This window comes from Aquila chrysaetos, chromosome Z (genome assembly GCF_900496995.4).
Source record: "Aquila chrysaetos chrysaetos chromosome Z, bAquChr1.4, whole genome shotgun sequence".
Taxonomy (NCBI): Eukaryota; Metazoa; Chordata; class Aves; order Accipitriformes; family Accipitridae; genus Aquila; species Aquila chrysaetos.
Window position 1 is genome coordinate 86728036 of NC_044030.1, and position 23556 is coordinate 86751591.

The window sequence follows — 23556 nt, forward strand, 5'->3', positions numbered from 1 at the left end:
TGAACTGAAGCCTCCTCCCCGAAATCCCAGTTGCACCTGACAGCCCCGAAGCGCTGCATTTCGTTTCGAAATGAGCCGGATTATCTCTCTCTCCGCCTGTCATGTAGATGGCGATGGAAACTTTGTCCTCCAGAGCGAGGAAAGCCCCGTCCTGACCCAGAAGTGAATCCTGAGCAGTGGTAAGAAATGGTCGTACAAATGTTTCTTTTATTGCTCACAGATGGGCATTTGAAGTTCGGGCATGGTAAGGAGCAGACATAAACTGTAAAGAATGGGGAAAGGTTTCCTATGAAGTTATGAGCGTTGCACCCCTTTCCTTACAGTTAACCCCTCTCACGCTGAGAGCCGGCCTTCACACGCACCATTAACTTTCTAAATACAAAGGAAAAACTATTACCTATAGCCTGGACCACAGCTTCGGGCTACGGTTAGGAAGAGATTATTCCTAACTTGCCCGTATCGTGAACAAACGCAACAAGCAACAAGCTCTGTCCTTTTAAAAATGATGACCTTGTGTTATCCAATTAGATAAATAAAAACACGCGGCAAGAAAGTTGTAAGGTGATGCATGTTAACATGTGTTCAATATTGTCAAAATTTATAAGTCTGACAGAAAGCAGATTTGTGCAAAGCCCTTATAAACCTCTAACGCTATATTAAAAAGGGAACAGCACAGGGCACTCTGACACAAATGGTCTCTCACTGTATGTGTGTATTATTGGTCCAAATTATTCACTCTTATTTAACTGCACCGAAGTCTTTCATCTCCATGCTATACAATAATAGTTTCCATATGACCGGTGGCTCAGCTATAAATAAGATCAAAAGCGAAAGAAAGGATTTAAAAAAAAAAAAAAAAAAAAAAAAAAAGACATTAAGAGTGGCATTAAATCAGGAAAAAAGCAAAGTTCACATTTTTTTCTACAGAAAAAAAGTAGCGCCGAGTACGAAGCGGCTCGCCAAATATCTTATGAAAGGGCCGTTTGCGAGCCAGTTGTGTGCAAAAGCCATTTAAACGCAGCTGAAAGTGGCAAAGCCGGACTTTGCCGTTGAAAGGAAGGGGAAGAAGACGACGAAGGAAAAAAAAAAAGCGCAAGTGCCACGTCTCCACGCGAGGCCGGCGTACCGGCTCGGCGGCGTGGCGTCGCCCACCCGCGTCCCCGTGGGCTCCCCGGGGAGCCCACCTCCCCCCCGCCGCGGCAGGAGGGCGTTCGGTTCGGCTCCGCGCGCCCGCGGGGTGGGAAGAGCCGACTTCCAGCCGATTTTTCCCCCGCCAGGCCCCCTCCTGCGGCGTTCTGCCCTTCGCGGTCCCGGAGAGAGCGGCCCACCGCCGCGCTCCCCCCGCTCCGTAAGCCCTAACGCGGCGCGAGGTCTCCCGCGCTTCGCCGGCTTCGCTTTCCCACCGTGGGAGGTAATGGCAGCATTTTAAGGGAAAAAGCGGCCGGTTGCGACCCATTAGGGAGAGAAGCGGGTTGCCACGGCCGTCGGAGGGAAGTCGCGGAAATAATCCCCGCGATTTCTTTCCAGCAGAGATGATTATTCATTTAAGTATCGGCTAAATCCGGAGATATAAAGGGTCCTAAAGTACCGGATTAAGAACATTAACTCTTCTTCGCGGAACGCCCGGGGAGGGAGGGGAGGCAACCACGCTGCGAGCACGTCCGCGCACCTGGACGCCGTATTTTGGCGCCCGGTTCCAGATGACGGGGGTCCCGTCCAGAGCACCGGGTGGCTGACCCACCCGCGCCGCCGCCTTCCTCCCCGGCACCGGCCTCGGCTCCGCGCCTCCGGTCCGGCCGTCGCGCCCCGCGGCTCTGGAAACGCCGGCCAGCTGCTCGCCGTCGCCGCTCGGGAGCGCGCGCACGCCGGGCCGGCCACGTGGAGATCGTCCCGGGAAGCCAAATACGACGCGGGGGGGCGGTTTTTAAAACCACGTGGCTAATTAGCCGCTTCGAAATGAATGGAGCCGTTGTGCGAGGACGACGCTTTCCTGAAAAGGCGTCGTTTAAATATTGGTCAGCGGTTTTTCTCCGGGTCGAAATGAACTTTATAGCTCCAAAATAATTTAAAAATATGATAAAGGCTGTAATTGCGCGGCATTAGGAATGTCAACCAATTAGGCAGAAAACGGTGCTATATAAAAACCCGACACCGGTGCCTGTTGTGTCAGACTTCATTCCAGCAAGGTCATTCCGCCCGTTTTTTTTTTAATTTACATTATACCTGCTAACTGAAAAACATGGTCAAGCAAAACAAACCACAGACGCAGCAGCTACGACTGTGCTAAAAATTAAGAAGAGATAGTAAGACAAAACAGCAAAAGCCAAATTTTGTCTTTTAAATAATGCCAAGTCGCTTGACTCTTTTTGTTTATGTACGAATGACATAACTGAATTACTTCATGAGCTGCTACTCTAATTCCTAGGGGTGGAAAATTCCATAAGTTAATTTAATGTGGATGTAAAAAAAAATACACACGAACGCGCTCTCTTCCTGTGGGCCCTCACGTGAAGCATGCAGGCTGGCTGACGGGCTTCTAAGCGCTATCTTAAAAATAATGTATACCAGTTTCTGGCTTGTAATGATTTTAATCAATACCTTCGTGGATCGCTACAAGAGAAACACGTGTCTTCTCAGATTCCTCTGCAAAAGTTAGCATTTTGCTGTTTTCTACAATTCAATTCGAAACGTGACGATAAAATCCCTGCAATCCGTGTAACCTCTGGAATAACAGGAACTGCGGAAAGCCAGGAAATTCACAGCTAAAGCTGAAAATATACACTTAGCTCATGCCCTTGAGAGATGGAGATGGGCAGATTAAATCGGCCAAAACTCCCAAGTTTTCGTCTTGACGTGCGACTTCTACAACTTTGGCCTTGAAGACCCTCGCAGAGACAGAAACGTCACGAGCGGCCCGACAACAAAGCCCGCGTCATCCCCATTTCTAAGCCACTTCTGCCTCTTCCCGGAGGTGTCTTTGCGGGTGCCCAGGGCGGTTCCGTACCGGCTTTACGAGCCCGGCCAAGGCAGGCTACCTCCGTTTCAATTACGACGGTTTCGATCCCGCAAATGCTCGTGCACGCGCTTAACCTCAACGTCACGGATCGTCCCAACGGGACCGACGCGTGGCAATGAAGTCGAGCACACGTGTGTTTGCAGAACCCGGCTCTTGATGGGATGGGGAACCCGAACGCCCACCTCCCCTGCTCGACGAGCGGGTCACCCCCCTTCCCCGCCGCGCTCCCCTCCGGCCCCACAACCCCCAAATACACCCTGCAAAGGGACCGGCTTTGGGCGAGCAGCTGCTGCACCCCGGCTTTGGGGCTGGGGCGCAAGCCGGGGGATGCTCCGTGTTCGAATTCCTGCCCTCCACCCTGCCCAGCCGAGGAAGCCGTGCCCGACGCCCTGCGAGCTCTGGCACCCGAGGGCTGCGATTTAAGAAATATCCCGATTTTGCGACTTTCCTGCTGCCCTTCTCCTGGCTGCACGTGCTGCTGCTGCTGCTGCAACGCAGCGGGCGCAGAGGAGCGGGCAGCTCCTCCGGGCTTTCGCCTCTAAACCAGTTTGCTGCTAAACTGGTATCAAATACATTGTATTTGTAAACGGCGTGAATTAATGTGCGCCGGTTTGCTCGTGGCACAGGGGAAATTAGAAACAGGGACATCAGCAAATTCCAGGGGCCTGCTAAAAATTAGTAAATGCTTAAACGCTCTCCTTACTGGGCCACTAATAAAAAAAGTGAGGGAATGTAAAAGAAGAAATCCCTTTTAAGACAGCCTGCTATAGCAAACCGTTCGCACAGGGAGCAGAACTCTGCTCCCAGCCACACAGCTGTAAACCTGGCCTCATTCCATTAAAACCGGAGCACTTGATTCCCGTTTCCAGCAGCATCTGACCGATCTCTGCCTTATTTTTGTCTGGGGAGAAAAGTCGCACATCTGCTGCGCGAGGGAGAGCGCGGGCAGGGAGAGCAGGCAGGGAATGCGGGCAGGGAATGCGGGCAGGGAGCGCGGGCTCTGCACCGCTCCGGGGTCGCTCCGGCACGCTCGGGCAGCGCGCGGAGGTGCGCGGTGGGCACAGCCGCTTCCACCAGCGCGCTCTACAAGTTTCCGGTCCATACCTCCCACTGCTACTTTATTTACTGCAGCTGGCCAGCCTTTTATAGCCTGTTTCATGTATTAAAATTCAAATGTGGAAAACATTACCAGTATCCTCCTTGATTTTTTTTTTTTTTTTTTTTTAAATTTTTTCCCCCTTCAACTTCCTTTTCAGCGTGGAATGTATCAAATGGTCAAAGGCTAACTTCAGACTGACTCTACTCAAAAACTATTTCCTTTGTTCTTATGTTTTTACTTCAAAATTCATACCAGTTTTCCAAAAGAAATTATCGGGCCCGACTCTTTCACCCAAGTTACGGTTTCAGACAGTGAGTAATGCTGCTTGGGAACGCGGCAGACTCGGGGTTTTCAGAGAAATGTCCCCGTCTCATTTGCAGCAGCAGCACTGCTCTCAAAGCATGCGAATTCTCCTGCTCCGTCACCCTGCTTTGACCATATTCTTATTTAGTGAAGTCCAAACAAAACCGGTCAGACCCCATCACTCGGCGTTTCTCCTGAAAAAGCAAGTGCCTACATATTCCTAAAAATATGAAGACATTTTTTAGATGCACGATACCGGCACTTCGATTTCTCATTGTTGCTGCTTTTTTTTGTTTCAGTCTAACTTCACCTACATCTGGTATTTAAGCGAGGAGCACATATTTATGGAACAAACTGTCTCTGAAGTGATGCCCTGGGTGCATGTTGCATCAGTTTAACATATGCAAAGCGAACAAAGCTACAAAAATTAAACTCTTTTCTCTTGATTGAGAGCAGATATGCAGAAACAGTTGTAAGTCACAGATCTGGCTTTTAATAAAGCCAGATTTCTTCATTAAAAGCAGTATTGTTTAAACACTGGAGGAAAAAATAGCTTTGTACAAACTAAAATCTTAGATTATATGTATCCCAAGTGTATTTAACATATTACCTGAGGCCAAGCTAAATTACAATCTAGAATTTCCTTTTGTGAATTCTCAGCAACTGCCACAGAGAGCAAAACAATGTCTGGTTCATGCTAATTTTATTGGGGAAGGGGAGAGGAGATGGATTTAACTGAGCTGCTGAAAAAGCATCTTTTTACCTCCTCTCAGAGCCTTTCACCAGACCATTTTCAGTTAACACTTCACATTTTTTTGAATCTGCAAATGGCGCAGGCTCAGTTGTGGCTTTTAATGATATTTTACCCACGACAGAGTCACTTTTAGTAACGTTTAATTTAACGAGGAGCAGAGCCTGTCACAAAGCTACCCCAATAAAAAAGCACACAACACCCCCCTTATTTTCCTTTCTCAGGTGCTTAATTTCAACAACTGATTTTAATAACCTGAAGCAACAGAAACTATGGGCAAATATTCAGCCCAGGGCATTGTATGTGGACAAGTTTGAAGGGGAGAACTGTTTGGTCAAGGATAGCTGGCTAAGGACACCTGAAAAGCCAACTTCTTCTTGCAGGGGGGAAGCAGGAGACAGCTGGGATATTTTCATTTCCCTACGAGATGGCAGACCTCAGTCGTGAAGGCTTTGGATGGCGATTAGCACCCAAGCTTAGCCGTAAAACCTTGCCCTTGGCCGGAGACGGAGCGTGCCGAGGGCTGCGGAGCCGTCCCCGACGCGGGATGGAGAGCGGCCGAAAGCCCTCCGCTCCGCTCCGCTGGCAGGAGCAACGCCAGCCAGGCTGGACGAGCCGCCTGAGAGCTTCCCCCAGCATCGCACGAGGCTCAGGAACGGCCCTGCTGAATAAAGCCACGCTCTCAATACCGCTGCAAGCTCATTATTTTATAATCACCTCACCGACTATCACGACAGCGCCTAGCGCGGGGGCATCCCCAGCGCGCAGCAGACCGGGGAATGCAGTAATTATGAAATAATTGGCCACCAGAAGAAGCTCCTGCCTTCCCCTAGCAGTTGCCTCGCACCCTGGCATCAAAGTTCTTTCTTTCTTTCTTTCTTTTTTTTTAATTCCCTTGCGAAAAAAAAGGAGGAATCCAGTCTGAATCCTGTCAAATAAAACTCTAAATGTTTGCATTTTCCATATGATGTCTAATCCTATTTGGAATGCTTCTGAACATTTGGCCTTGATTACATCTTGGAGCAATGAATTTCACAGGTCATTGTGTGTTGAATAAAAAGTATTTCTTTTTGTCAGGTTCACTGAATGTCCCCTTGTTCTTTAATTATAAGGCAAGATGAATAGGAGAGCTAGATTTACCTTCTCTATGCTGTCCATTATTCCATGTACCTCTATTATGTCTCCTCTCATTCATCTCCTTTCTGAACAAAATCGCCACAATCTGTTCAACCTCCCTTCACATGAAAATCCTTCCATGCTTGCAATCATTCCTGCTGTTTGTCCCCGAACTCCGCCTAATTCCACTACACTTTTTTGAGATAGGAAAACCAAAACAGAAGGCAGCTCCAGGGAAGGTATACACACATGTATGTATGTGTAAATATATACCCGAGGCATACACTGCCACTCCATCAGTTCTGGTGTCCTTTCTCGTGTGCCTTTTCAATTCAAGGGGGTTTTGGTCTTGTTTTTAGGGATTCTTGCACACCGAGGAGAAACTTCCATGCGACTCTAGAGGAGGCATATGCTCTCCTCCCTATATGTATATGGTTAATTGAAATTCTTTCTTCTAATCTGCCCTGCCTTGCCCTTAGCATGTGGGATGAGCAGGGGATCAAGCCTAGTCCCCTACAGCGCCGCGCAGCAGCAAACTGGCCATGGATCTGTCAGGTCCCTTTCTCTTTCCACATATTTTCCCCTAGTCTTAATTAACCTAAATAGCTTGAACCATCTGAAAATACTGCCAGATAACTCCTTGTTCCCTTCCTCCATTCCACGTGTGAGTAAGCAACTCTATTTCTGGAATGAAATTTGGAAGTGTAAAACCGAATGCCTTTTAATCCTGTTGAAGATTGCACTGATCTAGCTCAGCTCTGCACGTGCAGAACCTCACCGCTTCCTAATCGAGACTTGCTGCTTCTCAGCTCCTACAGGACAGATATTTTTGCATTAACTTCTGCTGAGGGATTTTAAGATTTCTGTAGACTCACATGCATTGTGTTAGACGGTTTTCCTTATTATTTTTCTGATATATTAAAAAAGAAAAAGATTGAAGAGACATGCTTTTTCTCTGCAAGAGAGAAAGCAACAGCAAAGTATTTCCTTTGCAGAGTGCAAGACGTCTGTCCTGGAGACCCAAGTGGTGCATGTAACGCAAGCTGCAGACCTGATCCCACAGGCTTTTGTGACACACCACCTACCCAGGCAGCAGCGACAGACCAGGGGCTCAGTAACGCAAGCACGAGCTTGCGAGCCCGAGGAGGGTCTGCAGAGCCAGGCTTCTGTGCACCGGCTATTTCACGTTGGAGAAAGGTCACGTAATCCAGAGTGGAACACACGCCACAGTGAGCATACACAGCTCTAACTCTGAACTACCTTCTCCCCCGAAATTTAAGCACGTGTTTAAGACAAGGACAGGATTACCTCCCATTCCTTAAACCTTCTTCAGCCCCGCGTGCCAAAACCGCGCCTTACGCTAAAAACTGCACCCAGCTTCCCAAGCCAAGTGGCGGGTCCCGAGTGAAATGCAACACTACCGCAATCTTTCTGAAAGCAAAAAAGGAAGAGCATTTCAGGACCTGGGTAAGGGCAGTGACTTTATGTTCACCTGGCCTGGAAGTCAAAGAATAAGTGAACCCCCAAAGATTTCACACCCCCTCGTGCCCTCTGCCACGCACGCGCGCGCAATCTGCACCCCCGCGCGCGTGGCTGCGAGAAGAAGGGTCAGCGGGGGCTGCGCGGCTCGCCCCGACGTGCGGCCACGTGAACCACCGATGGAAAGGCACGGGAGAGCCCGACCTCGCCGCCGCTCCTCTCGCCGGCACGCTCCTGCCTGCTGCCACGGGGCTGCCGTTCCCCGTACACCCACCGCGGTGCCCGCCGGCGACTTCTCGGTGCGCCCGTGCCCTCAGCCGACCCGAGCTGCGTCAGCAAGGATGGCTAACGAGGCCGGGCGCAGAGCGGAGCGGCTCAGTACCAGTGGCAAGAGTCGCGCCAAGCTGGGCTGAGGGCACAGGCAGGGACAAACAGAAACGGGCGCGCTGGCGGCCACCGGAGCGAAACGCCCGTACGCGCGTTTGGAGCCGTAAAATAGCTCACCTACGCGCCGCGGGAAGGAAAGGCAGCGCCGCTCCCTCCGTGAACGCGCACGTACGCGTTAGCGCGGACCGCCTCCGAGAAGACGCAAAGCCTTGCGGACCCTTACGCCCGCCCGTCCCTTCCCTCTCCGAGCCCCGGCGACCGGTTAGTTTTTCGCCCCAGCGCCGCCGGCGAGCCCCGCGGCTTACCATGAGCGAGTGCCGGTTGGCGGAGAGCAGGCCGGTGCCGTAGCCGGAGCCCAGACCGGCCATGGCTCCGTTGTGCGACGGCCCTATCAAGCCGTGCATGTCGGCGTGGCCCCCCGGCATGGCGGTGGCGGGCCCCACCGCGTGGTTGCGCAGCACGTGGATGGCGTCGTCCAGTCTCTCCAGGCGGTCCTCGATCCGGCTTTGCTGTTTGTGTGCGAGAAACAAAGCGGGAAGAGCGTCAGCAGGCGCGCAGGGCTGCCCAGCGCCGGGCACGAGGCGCTGCCGCCGGTGTGCGTGGGGCGCGCGGGGGCACGGTCACTGACAGCCAGTCCTTCCTTCTCAACCCCTTGGTGGTTTTTTTTTGTTGGTTTTGGCTTTTTTTTTTTTTTTTTTTTTTTTTTCGGAGAGGAGTGGTTTTGTTTCCCTAGGGCAATGTTTAGAGTAGCGTTTTGGGGAAGGAGAGAGCATGGTTAACACGAGTACAGCTTTGATTTTCATGGGCAAAACAGGTTCAATGATTCCTCATGAACATAATCATTACAGTACATATGTTGCCCTCTATGTCTTTGAAAAGTTTTAGTGATACTTAAAAAAAAAAATAAATAAAAAAAAATAAAAAAGAAGTAGAAGTAAAGAAACAAATATACCTCTAATTGTAATCAATCTCTGACTGGGATTTTCCTCCCCCCATCTAATCCCACGATCACACACAAAGAGAGAAAGAGAAACTACCAGGTCCTACAGTCCCTTGCTGCTAGTTGGATTTTTTTCCCTGCAGGTATGCATCCTGAAATCACTTTTTATCACTGGTAAAAGCAGCAATAAATACTCTTCCCTAACTGAGCAGCTTACGGCCGGTGAGCGATGTGGTTAACAACTAGCAGCCGGGGCGGTCCCCGGGGGGCGAGGGGTACGGGGCTGCTCCGAACACCCCCCCCCCGGCTACAATGCCGTTGGGGTCCCTACAACCCCGCGCCCGGGAAGGAGGGGCCCTCGCCTCCCACTTCTCCGACCATCCTAAAAGTTCTGGGCCCTGGGGAGGGCCTTCGAGATCCCCAACCGCTGCTTCGCCGCGTTACCGCCTCCCAACACCGTGCTCCCGCTCAGCCAAAAACCAGCCCCCGAGGCGTGCTGCCGGCGGGGCGAGGACGAGGAGAAGCAACGGGCTGCAGGGAATAACGACCTCGAGGCTTCAGCCTGCCTGTCGCACGGGCTGCTCCGCAAAAGGAGGGACGCGCGTGTGCGTGGGATGCTCCGGGAACAACCCGCTGCGGGAGCCGCTGCCCACAGAGACCCCCCTGCACCCCCTGCTCCGCTTCCCCCAAGCCCCACCGCTGTCCTCAGCCATCCCCAGCGCAAGCCATGCGCGGGCCCGGGCACCTGAAGTCTTTGCTCTTTAATAAAATAGGAAAAGGGGAAGCTCGACAGGACAGTCCCCAAGCACTGGGGAACCTGAGCTGCAAAAATAATCAGGCATAGCTTATGGGTCTCTTCAGCAAATCTCTTAACCAACCCACTGCTCTCCAAAAACCAAAATGACTAAAAAATCTCCAGAAGACAGCCAGCCTAGAAAATATCGCGGTCAATCATGAGAAGGATTTCTGTATCGGGGCAGTATAAATAGTCCGTACCAATTCCTGACTCTGGCAAACTTCTAACGAAGCCAGCAGGACTGCTGCATCGCCCCGTACTCAGGGGGTCAGACACTGTGCTCTCGGGAATTACCCAATTGCTTTTTTTTAAAGGAAACTTTTAAGCTCTAGCGCTATTTCTTTTACACCCAACAACATGTCAGGCATTTCACACCGATTAGCGAAACCCCCTAGGCTTCCAACCGAGACCAACAACCGGCCGAGAAGAGTGAGACAGAGGACGTGGGGCTCTCTACAGTTCTGCTCTGTCCTAGCGTGCTTCTGACCAGCTCCAACTCTTACTTCATCTTTCCATTAGGAAAGGTAACAAATCTTACTGACATCCCTTTAACCCTCTCTGCCACACGAGCATTTAGGACCAGCTCGGCCTGGCAAACACAGCCTGCCGGCTTTTCCCGGGGAGAGGACTCCTGACGACCACTGCCGCACCAGCTGCACTCCCTCCCTCACTCCGTGGGACTGACGGACGCTCCGTCCTGTCTGACAGCCACCACGGTTTTCTACTCCCCTTTTCTCTTCAACCTATTCCATCTGCCTGCTCATCCTCCCCTCTTTTTGTGGTCCTCGTTCCCCTTTTCAGTAGATTCCAGCACTGCATCCCCTGTCAAACAGGAGACGCTGGCCAGCAGCATCTCAAACCGCACCACGTATCTATAGCACGGGGCACCCATGATACGAATTTAGAGGTGGTAAAATCAAGTCCGAGGGCATAGCGGTCACTAACGAAATGAAAACCTGTGTGAGAAGAATGGATGAGAAATGGAAAGAACAGCAAGTAAAATACTGAGGCAGAGGAGGTCACTAATCAAAACATACCAAAGAGTGTAAGGGACCTTCATAATTGGGAGATGATGACGCTTGACCTCCATTTCTAGACCAAACAGCTGTGCCTGCTAATAGTAAAATTGGAATTACCATTAGAACTATGCAAACAAAAATGTCTTTCAAACTTTTTGGACAGTTTTGTAGACATGTAAATGCCGTATTCCAGATAGACTATAGAGCAGACATATGGAGAACTTCCAAAATACACACGGATGAAAAAAAAAGGTATTTTGTAGCAAAGCACGTAGATGCAGGCCACAAAGTTCCCCCGGGCTGCTCCTCCACATAGAGGGCTGCATTCATTCGGCAGCTGGAGCTGCGAGAGGCTCCGGGAGAAGGAAACGTCTCGGTGGTGGAAGGAGAAGCAGCGCGGCTGCAGGGTGCTGCAGGGCGGCTGGACCCCTATGCGAGCCCAGCACAGACTAGCCCATTCTCCTAGCCTTGCTTCCAGACACACTCCGTGCCACCGGTTACGTCATCCCATCATCAAATTTACAAAATCTTAAAAAAAGAAGTCAGTAAAAGCACTGCACACAACATTCACGTAGACGCTGATAAGGTTTGCGCTCTCTTTGGGCAGATTATTTGGTTTGGCCCGGTGAGACCGCCAAGGGTCTGACCGAAAACCTTCTGGTTTGTATCCGCTGCTCTAAATCTGTTCCTGCTGCTGCGGGAAGAAAAGGGCTCCTGGTCTCCAGCAGCATTTTCTAAGGAAAAATTTGCCCTCGTGGAAGAGGCAAAGCAAACATGGGGAAAAGAAGTGTTTTCAAGTAGTTTCCCAACAGCTTTTATACATATAGCACAACGCTTAGACAATTTAGAATGCTCTTTTGAACGAGTGATCTTCTGAATGATCTCATAAAACAGGGTTAAGAATTTGAGATGGAAATATTAGGAATTTAATCTTACTGTCTACATTGAGTGGCATTTGCTTGGACTGAGATAGGCCAGGGTGGAACTCATGGCAATTTTTTTAGGCTCTCACAGTTAAGATTTTTCTTCTCATAAAAGTCAAAATTATGTCAGTTTTAATTAAAACTTAAATCTTCCCTTTCTGGTCCCCATGGAGCTTTTAGTTGAGGTTTTGCTACAGCACTGTATGGAGCAATGAACGGCAATCTTTACTTTTGAAATCATTTTTAACTAGCCCTTGATATCCTTGAGGGAAAGCGTTTTGCATGCTAAACACTTTCAGCTCTTATTTAAATGCACTTATACTCCTTATTTTTATTTATTTTGACACCCGTTTCTCCCTATTTACCCAGTAGAGCCTGCAGAGAGCAACGCAGCCCAAATTAGCACAGGATTTTTCTCTTTGGCTCGGCCCCTTCCGTCGGGAAGGAGGGCAGCACCTCGCTAGGAGAAACGCAGCCCCAGTGCTGGCGGTCCTACACCTCGGGGGCGATTCTAGGCAAAATAAGGGCAGAAAGTCATTTTCTGAGGTGCGGGACCCCCCCAGGCTGTGACAGGCCGGGTGGTCCCTCTTGTCCCCCATCCCCTGCTAGGGGTGGCTTTGCGGGGACTGGATGTCACCCTGACCTCACGTGCTCCTTCAGAAGGGGCGAGCGTGATGGAGGTGGACGCGGTGTCCTCCCACCCCTCCTCCTGGACCTCCTCCTGCAGAGGCTGCCGGCTAGCACAAGCTTCTCTCCATCCCTCCTTCCAAAAGGGTCTCGTCACTGCAGAGCCGCTACTAGGTGTAGGTCCCTGAGGCTGGGGCACCACTTTAGAGGATCAGGAGCCCAGGAGCTCCCTCCACCTCCGTCCTGCTACTCACGCCCCATGGAGAACGAGGGATGGATCGCACCTCTCGCCAGCGCTGCCCTACGGACACACGGCCGCCTCGGCTGCCTTTTAGGATTCCCGGTGAGGTTAACGGGATCCAGGGCTCATGCACAACGAAGAGGGGACCAGGGTCTTTGGTTACTCGTGATTAGAGACCTCATCTCAAGGAGGGGATGGAAAGCCAAGGGGCCCTCTCCAAGGCGTTAGCGTGTGCTCCATGGGAGGAGAAGCCGAATGCTCCAGCTGAAAAGTCGCACAGTTTAAGGAATCTGAATTATATTCAGGTAAACATTTAAAACACCTGATGCTCATGAGAACTACCCTGGGCCTCCGGACCTTTTCAGTTTAGGCTTTTATTAGTAAAGTGGGTTTAGTTAAAATATGCGATTATTGTAAAAAAAGTATGAAATGAATCAACTGGGTTCACAGGGGCTCGGTTTGTCCAGAGACACGTTTTATGGATCAAGCAAGCGTTTGCTTCGGCCCCAGGAGGGGACGGGGGGGGAACGTCCGAGGAGACGTACCTGGCACGGCCACCCCGGAGCGAGGCTGCCGCGAGGGCTTGGGTGCCTCTGCGCAGGGGCACGGCCACGGGACGGGGACACGCTCTGCACAGGGCAGAAATCATCTGCCGCGAGACCCCGAGGGCACTGCAGAAAGCCGCAATGAGGGCGCGTGAAACCACTGCTTTTCTGTAAAGGCGTTCCGCCCGAGAGCTGCAACGACCTTCTCTCTGCGCGGGAAATACAGCGTGTAGGACACCTCTCTGCTCGTCTCTGCGGGACCAGCAGCCACCTGCGCGTGCTGCACAGCAATTCGGGAACCGCCTGGTGCTGCCGGCTGGATGCGCATCTCACACCCAGTACCGTAGGAGCTCATTTAGGCATCTCCTACCAAAAATATGTTGAAACGTTCAGTAAAATAGAATTGTAACAACAATACCTGAGAGAGAAGGGGGAGAACCAACAGGAGTTGAAGGATTTGATGAAAAGCTGTTGTTGGTGTGATCTGGAGAATAGATCTTTAAAAGATGATACAGAATTAATCTAAAGCCATCACAAACTGATGCAGAAAGAAATATGGAGTTCTTATGCATTCAGTTCATTTAAATGAAAGCAGGACAGGTTAAAAAGCCTCTTATTCAAATATTAATATTTTTATAAAGACAAAACTGTATTAGATGCAGGAAGCCAGACAACAGACCCCTTTTGATGGGAACAGACACTAGCCAATTAAGCGATGGTTTCTGATTGTCACACGGATCTGCTACGGTACATATACACATTTTCATTGCATAGACTACTTTACGAACGAGTGTCATTGAACAAGGCCTTAAAGCACGCCTGAAAATTGCTTTTTCGTTATGCTGAAATCCCTTAACGGCCAAAATAAAGCAAAGGGAGCGGAGCACGTTAAACCCTGGCACGGCGGGTAATCCGCAGCAGCAAACTCCAACTACTCGTCCGCTGCTCCGGCGAGAAAGCCCCCGCGTGCCCCGTGCCCGGGCGAGGGTGCCACCGCCCCGCGGCATCCCCGCTCACCACCCGTGCCATTTGTCAGGGCACCACTTCAAAGTGGATTCTGTACTGTATCAGTTATTTCAGGCAAACTAGAGCGTGACTTTTCGTCTTTTTCAATGAAGCATCGAAGAATATGCAAAAAAAATTAACTCTCATGAGAACTCAATGGAACCCACTCTGCCCAGAAAATAACTATAGTGGTCCTTATTAAAAGTCAGCCCGTGCCAACTGGTACCGCAGCAATAGCTGGGGCACGGCAGGGTTTCCTCCCGCTCTGAGCTGGAAAACTGCCGTACCCCAGCTACCCAGGTAAGAGGTGGTAACTGCTGACTTTAACAGCAACCACAGTAACTGAATAGGTGGAAACTGCCATGAAAAATAGAAAATCTAAAGGCAAATTCAAAAGGAATCCTGTTTGTGGATGGCTCGGTAGTGCAGAAGTCATCCTGCCGCTGGGTTCTGTTCAGACCTCCCTTGCCCTAGGAAATGCAGTGTGTGATAGACTAACAGACACAGCTCCTTGGCACCCAGTCAACGGGACCAGGTCAAGGCTTCCCCTCTTTCCCTTTCTATTCTACCGTAAAATTAAGTCTAAAACTTTTTAAACACCATTTTGCACTGATTGTTCAGTATTTCGGTTGGCAGTAACTCCACGCGGGTGACCTCTGAGACCAGATCTCTCCCGTTTGCTGTTCATCTTCGTAAACTCCAGGCGTCCAAATTCTGATTAAAGTTCACACTTTCAAAACGGTAAACGTGTATTCCAAAGTAAATATTTCCTTACAGAGGCAAGTGCTTTCCCCAGCGCATCACCAGTCTGCGAGCTGCCTGCTGCCCCACTTCCTCTGTTTGCTGAAAAACAAAAGACTCGATGTAAAAACAGACAGTAAGACATCATAGACTTCTATTCCTGGTCCACTTACTCATAATTTAATTGCATTTTAATGCTAATTACATAAAATTAATCTTTAATTACCATTAATTTGTTTGCTAAGGTAGATATCAAACACATTCATGCTCCATTTTTGCAGATAAAATATGAACTTGACGTGCTTTCTTTTAAAAAATACATTGCGTATTTGATAGTACTTAGCCACGTGGCTTTTTCTGAAAGAAAGGCTTCTAATAGAAGATGCTCAAAGGTATGGAAAATACGCAAGCACACAGCTAGGCAAGCCCGCGGTGAGCCGGAGCCCGGGGTTGGGGAAGGGCTCCTGCCTCCCCTGCCTGTGCTCAGAGCCGGTGCCCGTCCCAGGGCGCCGAGTTTGTGCTAATCCACTCTAACGAGGGTGTTCTTCTTCAAAAACTCTAAGGCACTTACACATATAAGGGCAATATTTCACACATAAAACTACCACCGAGGACCATTATAAAGGCAGCAAAGACCAAGTCCCTGGAGCCGGGAACGCTCGAGCTCAGCCTGCCTGCGCAGCCCAGTTCCCCTCTCCGCACCCGCACTGGGATCAGTCATTAATTCCAGGCTCCTGCCGCGCGCCCAGGCAGCCCTAGCCTCCCTCGCTGCGAGGGAAGGACAAAGTGCCGACAATAGGCAGCTACCCAGCATTTTGTTGTCTCCTCGTTCACTCTGTGACCCTGGTCCTTTGTATACTTCTGAACGCATGTTTTAAAGACATTATTAAATTCCATATGGACTTTTCCAAAGCGTTCCTTCTGACTTCACTTGAGCATTTAATGAAATGATTTTTCACCATCTCTCAGGTGATGGGATTGTACCTTTTATGTTAAGAAATTTAGGGCAAGAAAAATCATGGTGTAGCAGGCCACCAGTTTCTCACGCTCAGGTGACAGGATTGAAACTTCTCCGTTACAGGAGAAACTGAAGGAAAGAAAAATCAGGGTGAAACATCCCACCAGTTTCAGCATCTCTATGTCCATTTATAAACTAAAAGCGCAGCTTTGCCTGACTGCTGCCTGTGATCGATAGTTCTGCTTTCATCTCTGAGGACCCTAAGCCAGGTGGCCAGAAAATGAGAAACAAGCAGTCGGTAACCACCCCTGAAAGTCTGGATTAATGTCTGGAACACAAGGGCTGAGGCAGGACAGGATCCCATACGCAGCGGGGTTTGAAGGGCTTCAGTCCCCCCTCCTTCCCTTCGGCAGGCTCTGTACCCCGAGGCCAGGGGATCCCGCGCCCAGGGGACTTCAGGAGCAAACCTAGCCACGGCTCTGAGCCGGGGGTGTCCCGTGGGAAAAGGACTTGGGGACCAAACTGCCCACGTTCGTACCACAAAGCGCAAGCACGGGCACTTTTTTTGGTCATTAAAAAGTGATATTAAAAAGCCTCCTCCAAGTTTCACCCCAGCATTACTCAGCTAAATATTCAGGGCATGGGAAAGAGCAGAGTTGGATCCATTTTACAGCTCTTTGATTTTGGCCATTGGTGTAACTACTCATAACTGAACATGGACCAGCGCTCAAAGCCGATGAGCTGATCTGCCGGTGGATGTTGCAGCTCCACAGCAGCAGCAGGGAAATCCGTGGTCCAGGGGATGTCCTGCCATGCCCCTTCAGAGCAACCTTTTGTTCCACCTCCTCCAGTCTTCCCACCCGGTAAGCATTTATCTCATCCACTGTCTCCAGTTAGCTTTCCCTAGTCTCCATCCCTTGCCCCTTTCATCCCAGCCTTCCTTGCTTAGCAGTTACCTTATCTCTGCTGTCAGAGGGATCAGTTATTGATCACCCGTCCTGCCTAAGCCCAAAATTTCTAGTAGCAGCTTCAGCAGGTTCTAGTTAGGAAAACTTAAGGAATAGCACAGAACAGCATTTTCCTTCTATTTCTCACATACAACATGCACGTTAACAAATTTAAGAAATGCAGCATCTTTGCATTTAACCTGACTGCATGACTCTGATGGTTCAGCATTTCTCCTACAGCAGACTCCTCTGGAAAGGCCTCAAGGTCTACGTGTGTCCCAGATGCTGTTAGACAAACGTGTACAGCGCAGTTTGCAAGGACGTCTTTGCTGACTCCTTTTTTTCCCCTTTAGTTAAACTTTTTATTTTTATTATTGTATACTTGAAAATGTGCTCTTCTGCCAATGACAGCTTATTTGTGATCTCAGCTCAGTTTGAAATTAGGCATCAAGATGTATAAAGAAAGATATATAAAGAAACGCGAAGACAGATAGAACAGGCGGTGTCAGCTAGAGATACAACTTATCAGGGTAATTTAATGTTGTAAATCACAACCTAAAGGTTTGCGACTTGAATAACACCAGGCAGATGTCCAGAAATTCAGTTACTTCACTCTAAAGTGAACTGTGAATCTAAATGTAAATCATGCATTGTTTTTTCCTTTTTCTAAGTGACTCTAACTGCATTACCCTAAAATTAAGTCCTACATTTGTCTGTCTGAAGGCTGGTTTCTCCTAATGAGATGAGCTATACTGGTCCTGTGGGAGAAGCAAACGCAGGGACCACAGTCTTGCTCCACGTGCTCTTAGAAACCTGACAGCGCCGAGCTGGGCCACGTCTTATATTAGTTATCGCTAAGAACAAAGGAATTCTTCAGCTATACTGAATATTAAACTTTTCCTGAAAGACTTTGAAGACAAATTACTGTGGTAGGCCTGGAAAACATACAGGGAGAGCCTCAGAGATGGGCAGCAGTGTGCAAAGTTCCCTTTTGCAGAGAAGAGGGAGCATCACTGGGAAAGGGATGCTTGAAAAGCAATACAGTAGAGGTTTACAACAAGGGGAAGGCAAGCTCTGCATCATTATTCATTGCTATCCCCATACAAAAACTGAAAGCCACCCATTAAAACAAAAAAAAGCGGGGAGTGTGTGTGTGTGTTCACCAGTGTCCAGTCAGATGGGGAAACTTGTTGCTTTAAGGTATGCAAAGACCAAACATATAAATAGATCTAAAAATACCAATTCATGGAGAAGAACATCCATCGGTGGCTACTGAACAGCAGCCCCAGACGCAAGCCCAGCTCGGGATGGCTCTGAGCTGCAGGCTGCAAAACCCCGAGGAAAGGCCAGAGGAGGGAGGAGGGCACGCACGGGCGCTTCGGGCTGAGGCTCCTTCCCTGCTGCAAAGCCAGCGCTCTTGGGTTTGGGTTCTCAGGGACAGTGGAGAAAACGGGCAAAGGAAGGTAACTGCGGCACCTTCTGCTTGGAAGACCGCGATAAACGTAAGTAGACAGAGATCTTTGAGAGCGTTCATGTCACAAAAATACTGGGATTACTTAAATACAGCTAACTATTTTAATGTGTGTTTTTCTTTCTTACATCACCGACCATTTTACACTGTGAACTATTATTTGCTTTAGCTATCATTTTGGTAACCTAAGGGACATGACTGAAATCTGTAGGTGACTAAGAAAACCTTGCATTTGAAGGAAGAACAGAAAAATAGAGTTTTAAGAAGAAACACAGCAAGGAGCATCCGCTGCAAGAGCCCAAAGATTTCAGGAGCAATGGGACAAAACTAACATCGTCCCAGGACTGGGCACTATGGAAATAAGAACCAGACCTCAAACGTAGGAAAAGACAACCCAGGGTATCACTACAGAGAAAGGTAATGTACAGCGCTGCTTTACATAGGGAACGACTATGGAATATAATTGACTGTTTCTATTAATATTGTACAGCTGTTGGTCCATCCCTTTACCATCAGCTTCACTGAAACACTATTTAAATACAGCTGCTGACACTCCAAAGGCTGAGCAGGGACAGGCTTAGCTGGCAGCTTTGGTGTGCACTACAACTCTCAAGTTTAAACCATCGGGATATTTACCCAAGCTCTGAAAAGCACCGCTGCTGTCCAGAACAGCACCCAGAATGGAAGAAAATGTATATGAAAAGCAAGAAAGTGTATTTGGACTAGGCTGGGATGTGCACCGCCAAGACAGATGCAGATACCCAGAGCACGTCCGTGCAGACCCCGCTCCTCGTGCGCGAGCAGCCGGCAGGGAAGAGTCGTGGGGAAGAAGGATTGCAGCCCAGCCCAGCTGGCACCAGATTTGTCACCCTGCACCAAAGAGTAATCTGATGAAATCCACGCACGGTGCTCCCACAGCAGCCCTATAAATCTTCCTGGCAGGGGCATTCGCGAGATAACCTGCGGAGAGTGTGCCAAACTCCGGCTGAACGAACTCTGAAATAACTTGAGGATCACCACAGCAGGGGCTGAGACAGTCTAAAGCCTCGCTCTGTCACCTCTGGGTAAAACCGACCCTCAGGTGGTTTTCCAAAAAAATCTGTAGAATGCAGAACAGGTATCGATCCTATCTAAATAAAAGGCTTTCATCACAAGTGCTCCTCCACTTCCCTTCAGCTTTTGGAAGAAAACCATAAGATGTAAGGGTTGAGCAAGACGGAGTATCTTAGGCAAATATTTAATGCAAGTTACACGCAAGACAAAAAAATACTTTGAAAGAGTGATTTTTAATGGCTTAAAAGTTAGTACTAAAAGCTTTGTCAAGCCCATCAGAAACAAAGACAATGATGGAGAGTTGGTAGGACCTGCAAACAACCAAGATGCAACAGAAGAATTCAAGGATAAAAAGGGTAATAGAAGAAATGCTAAACAGATTATTTTCATCTGCCTTGCCACGGGACAGATGATATTTTACAGGAGATTAGTCAGAAAAATTGGCTCCAACTGAAGTGTCAATGTAAAGGCTTTAAAATAAGTCAACAAAAAGAAAACTAAAGAAGAGCCAAATGATGTTTCTAAGAGCTCTCAATAAACTCAAACTCAAAAATGTCTAACTTCTAACCACAGTGTAAAATCGACTGCTTAGACCAAACTAGTGCTGAAGTAAAGAAGGTAGAAAATATTAAAAACCAATACTGAAGACAAGGTTCTGTGAATTCAGAGAGCCACCACATTTTAAATCTGACTTCTGTACGAGGAAAGATAACAGAGTGCAATATACATATGGATAAATACACCATATTGCACAACCAACACCGCTTTTGTGGAGCAAAACATGTCCTGAAAATGTAAATTCTTTCAAAAACATGATGAGCACATCGATGCAGGACATCCAGTAAATGTAACAGATCTGTACTCTCATCTTTCAACACAGCCACCTCCCAAAGGCTCTTAAAGAAACTAAACTGTCTTCAGATAACAGGGAAGTGAAGATATTCTTGCAGATTAAAAAATGATTGAGAGAGAGACTACAAGAGAAGGAATTAATAGTTAGCTTTATAAGGGAGGAGTATTACCAGCAAATTCCCAGTTGTGCAGATCCGTACTGCTCAACATACTCATACATGGCCTGGAAAAAGACGTGGCATACGCCGAGGTTGTGACGTTTGGCAAGATCCTGATTCAGGATAATAAAATATATTATGTGTAAAGAGCAGCTCTTGTAACACTAACTTGCTGGGCAATAAATGCCATACATACATAGAAAACACCAGGCAACAAACATGGGGGGGAAAAAAGCCTTATGCCATAAATACACACAAGCGGGCGCTCAGTTACCTATCAGCAGGAAGAGGAGGAAACCTAGAGCTCCAGCGAGTAATTAGCTGACAACCTGAGCTGACGGTTAAGCAGCAGCACCAGCCCCTCACTGCCCCCAAGAAGACCCCAATGAGCAACGACTGGGCCACGAGCAGAGACAACCCAGAAGCCCGTTACGTCCCTCGATGAATTCACGACACACCTCTATTTTGGATAGGGAGCAAAGATCTGGTAAGTCCATCATGAAAGCATCAAGGTCTATGGAACAGAAGAAGTGAAGAGAAGTCAGAAAAAGCAGAGGATGGTTCCTTTAGAGGACGAGCTCAGTAAATGTGGATCCTCTGGCTTGGAAAAGGGACCACTACAGTGTGGTATGGCACAGGCTACCGAAACCCAAACAACAGGGTAGAAAGGCTCTCATCCGTTGTTTATAGCAACATGAGAAGGAGGGAGGACCACACCGGGTCTTGAGGGAGCAGAGTCAAAATGAAAGAGGAGGAGCACCGTCTCACAAGTGTTTAACGTCACTGTGCCAGGCCAAGCCTCCAGGAAAGGCTGGGAGAAGAATGAACTCAGGCTTCCTAAATACTGAGCGCTGCACCCAGTGCTGGAACAACTGGGAAAACATCATATATGCTTGATTTGTTTTTGTATTCCTCCCAAGGAAATCCTTAGAGTCTTTGCTGGAGACAGGACTGTTGCATAGATGAGCTTTTGGTCTGAACAAGGACAGATGTTTCCAAGTTCTTATGCAAAACACGGAACAACTTAGCGCAAGGAATGCTAGGGAACTCCCCCAAAACTGGAAGGGCACAGTTTATCCAAGACATTTCTGCACTGGGCTTTAATTGAATGAAGTAGCTGAATCCAGACTTCAAGAAAGATTTCAATTAATTAATTGATGATGGACAAAGATTTGAGGCACGAGCAAGGGAACACTTGATGAACCTTCCCGGAAAAGAAATTAAAACAGCTAAGCAAAGTCCATCTCCACAGAGCAGGTAGCGAGCGTGCAGCCAGGCGAAGCCGTGCAAGCAGACAGCTTCAGCAGGTTCAAAGGGGATTAGATGACTGCATGGACAACAGGTCCATAAATAGGAGCCTGAAGAACCAGGCAGGGATGTCCCCTTCAACCTCACTAACACGACAGCCCTGGCTGCTGGGGCAGCATGAAGGCCAGGAGCTGCAGAAATGGCCAGGATCACATGTCGCCACTGAATGCTAAGCTAGATGGATGAACCGTCTGAAGCAGCAAGGCATTTCTTATCTACTTATGCTAGTCTTTATTTCATCAAACTGGTCTAAATGTACTTATTATTAGGGAATACAACTAGGCACACGTGAGCCTGAACGCTGACTTCCCCGCTTGAGAAGGCAGGTCTCCACCGACATGAATTCTCCAGCAAATTCTGGCAAGATGCAGAAGAAGAGGTAACTTGGGAACAGGATTGTAAAACAGGACTTGAAAATGCACCACCAAAGCTGTCGCTTTTCCTTGTGAGCTATCCCCCCACTCACAAGACTATTAATGTACTGAAGACACTGTGAAAGACTGCAACCTTTTGATGGATTGATTCTAACTCTGTTGAAGAGCGTGTTTATTGTTATAGTTAATCTCCTAAAACTTTCTCAGCATGTTTCTGCGCAGAACAATTCTGCACTGGAAGGCAAAGGGACAGAATGATGAAGTACAGCCTTTTCACATCCTTCTGGTGGGATTCTGAGTGTAAATCTTAGATTATTGAATAAACTTCCAGGAATCGGTATCTCAGCGAGTATAATTGTATCTAGCAAAGCATCTAGTGTAACCGATAGGCTGCAGCCTTCTATTAGAGAATTCCAGCCAGACTTTTTATAGTTTAAATTCTAGTACAAACTCACGCTGTTCTGATGGAATAGTGCTTTCTGAAACAGCAGACTGGAAATTATGTTTCTATGTTAAGAAGAGTGGAAAAACTTGCACCATCTCAGTATTCACAGCTGATGATGTTCCCAACTTATGAGGAAGTGACATTGCTGGATAAAAGTCATATTCTTCTTATACTGCGCGACAGTTCACCACCCTCCTGTAACTGGAAGCTTAACATTCTTGTAAAATATACAGTGCAGTATTATGTGACTGCTCTGGTAATAAAATTACTGTGAAACCAGTGCCTCAAGGGGAAATGCACATAATGTTTCTCCTGGAAAAGCTGCATGTCACAGTGCATAATGTCATACAAACAACATGTCATTAGAAGTGAAAGCAGCAAGTGGGATTAATACATGCATCAGATGGATACGATAGACTCATACAGCGTATGCTAAAGGCACTCTATCTCAATAACTGGTTGCTTAAACATAGCACCGCTTCAGACCTTTGAAAATAAAAGGCCAACGCTTAGCATAAAATTAACCACTGCCGATGCCTTCCTACAGTCCCTTGAAAGGATTTTCTCCTTGCTGCCTTTCAGAGCTGCACGACCGCCGGGGAACGCAGCTCACCTGCCCCAGCCCTGCTCACTGTGGTCTCTGTCCCCACGTGGGGACGGCACGGTGGGGCTACGTCAACGCACCCCCCGGTCATCTTCCCCGGGACCGGAATGGAGGCCAGCTCAAACGGCTTCCTCGGGAAAATCAGGGAAAAGACAGCGTGTGCCCAGACTTCAGGGGAGGTTCACTGGTTTAGGAGGAGAATAGGGCTTGCATCGAGACCCAGGAAATACTTTTGCAGCCCTCAGTTCAGACATAGCCCAACAGTACTAGTTGTTGAATATTTACAGCTGCTAAAAAAAATCTGCATCTTTGTATTGTTGCTCTTCTGACTCACACACTGGGTTTTTCAGGAGATGAATCCAGATGAAAATCTGGATGCATTTTTTACATGGGAAACT

General features: G+C 48.5%; 1 protein-coding gene across 24 annotated transcripts in view; it reads right to left on the bottom strand.

Annotated features, from left to right (window-relative positions):
* TCF4 (transcription factor 4) overlaps positions 1-23556 on the bottom strand; it is a 247603-nt gene that overhangs the window by 14318 nt on the left and 209729 nt on the right. For 18 of the 24 annotated variants that reach the window (XM_030003630.2, XM_030003629.2, XM_030003628.2 and 15 more), the window contains 4 exons: positions 15023-15090; positions 13661-13739; positions 10925-11001; positions 8457-8660 (listed from right to left, as the gene is read on the bottom strand). In XM_030003630.2, the coding sequence (XP_029859490.1) occupies positions 8457-8660; positions 10925-11001; positions 13661-13739; positions 15023-15090 (428 nt within the window). The remainder of the gene's footprint in view (positions 1-8456; positions 8661-10924; positions 11002-13660; positions 13740-15022; positions 15091-23556) is intronic. The other 6 variants (XM_030003621.2, XM_030003618.2, XM_030003639.2 and 3 more) reach the window with 3 other exon arrangements.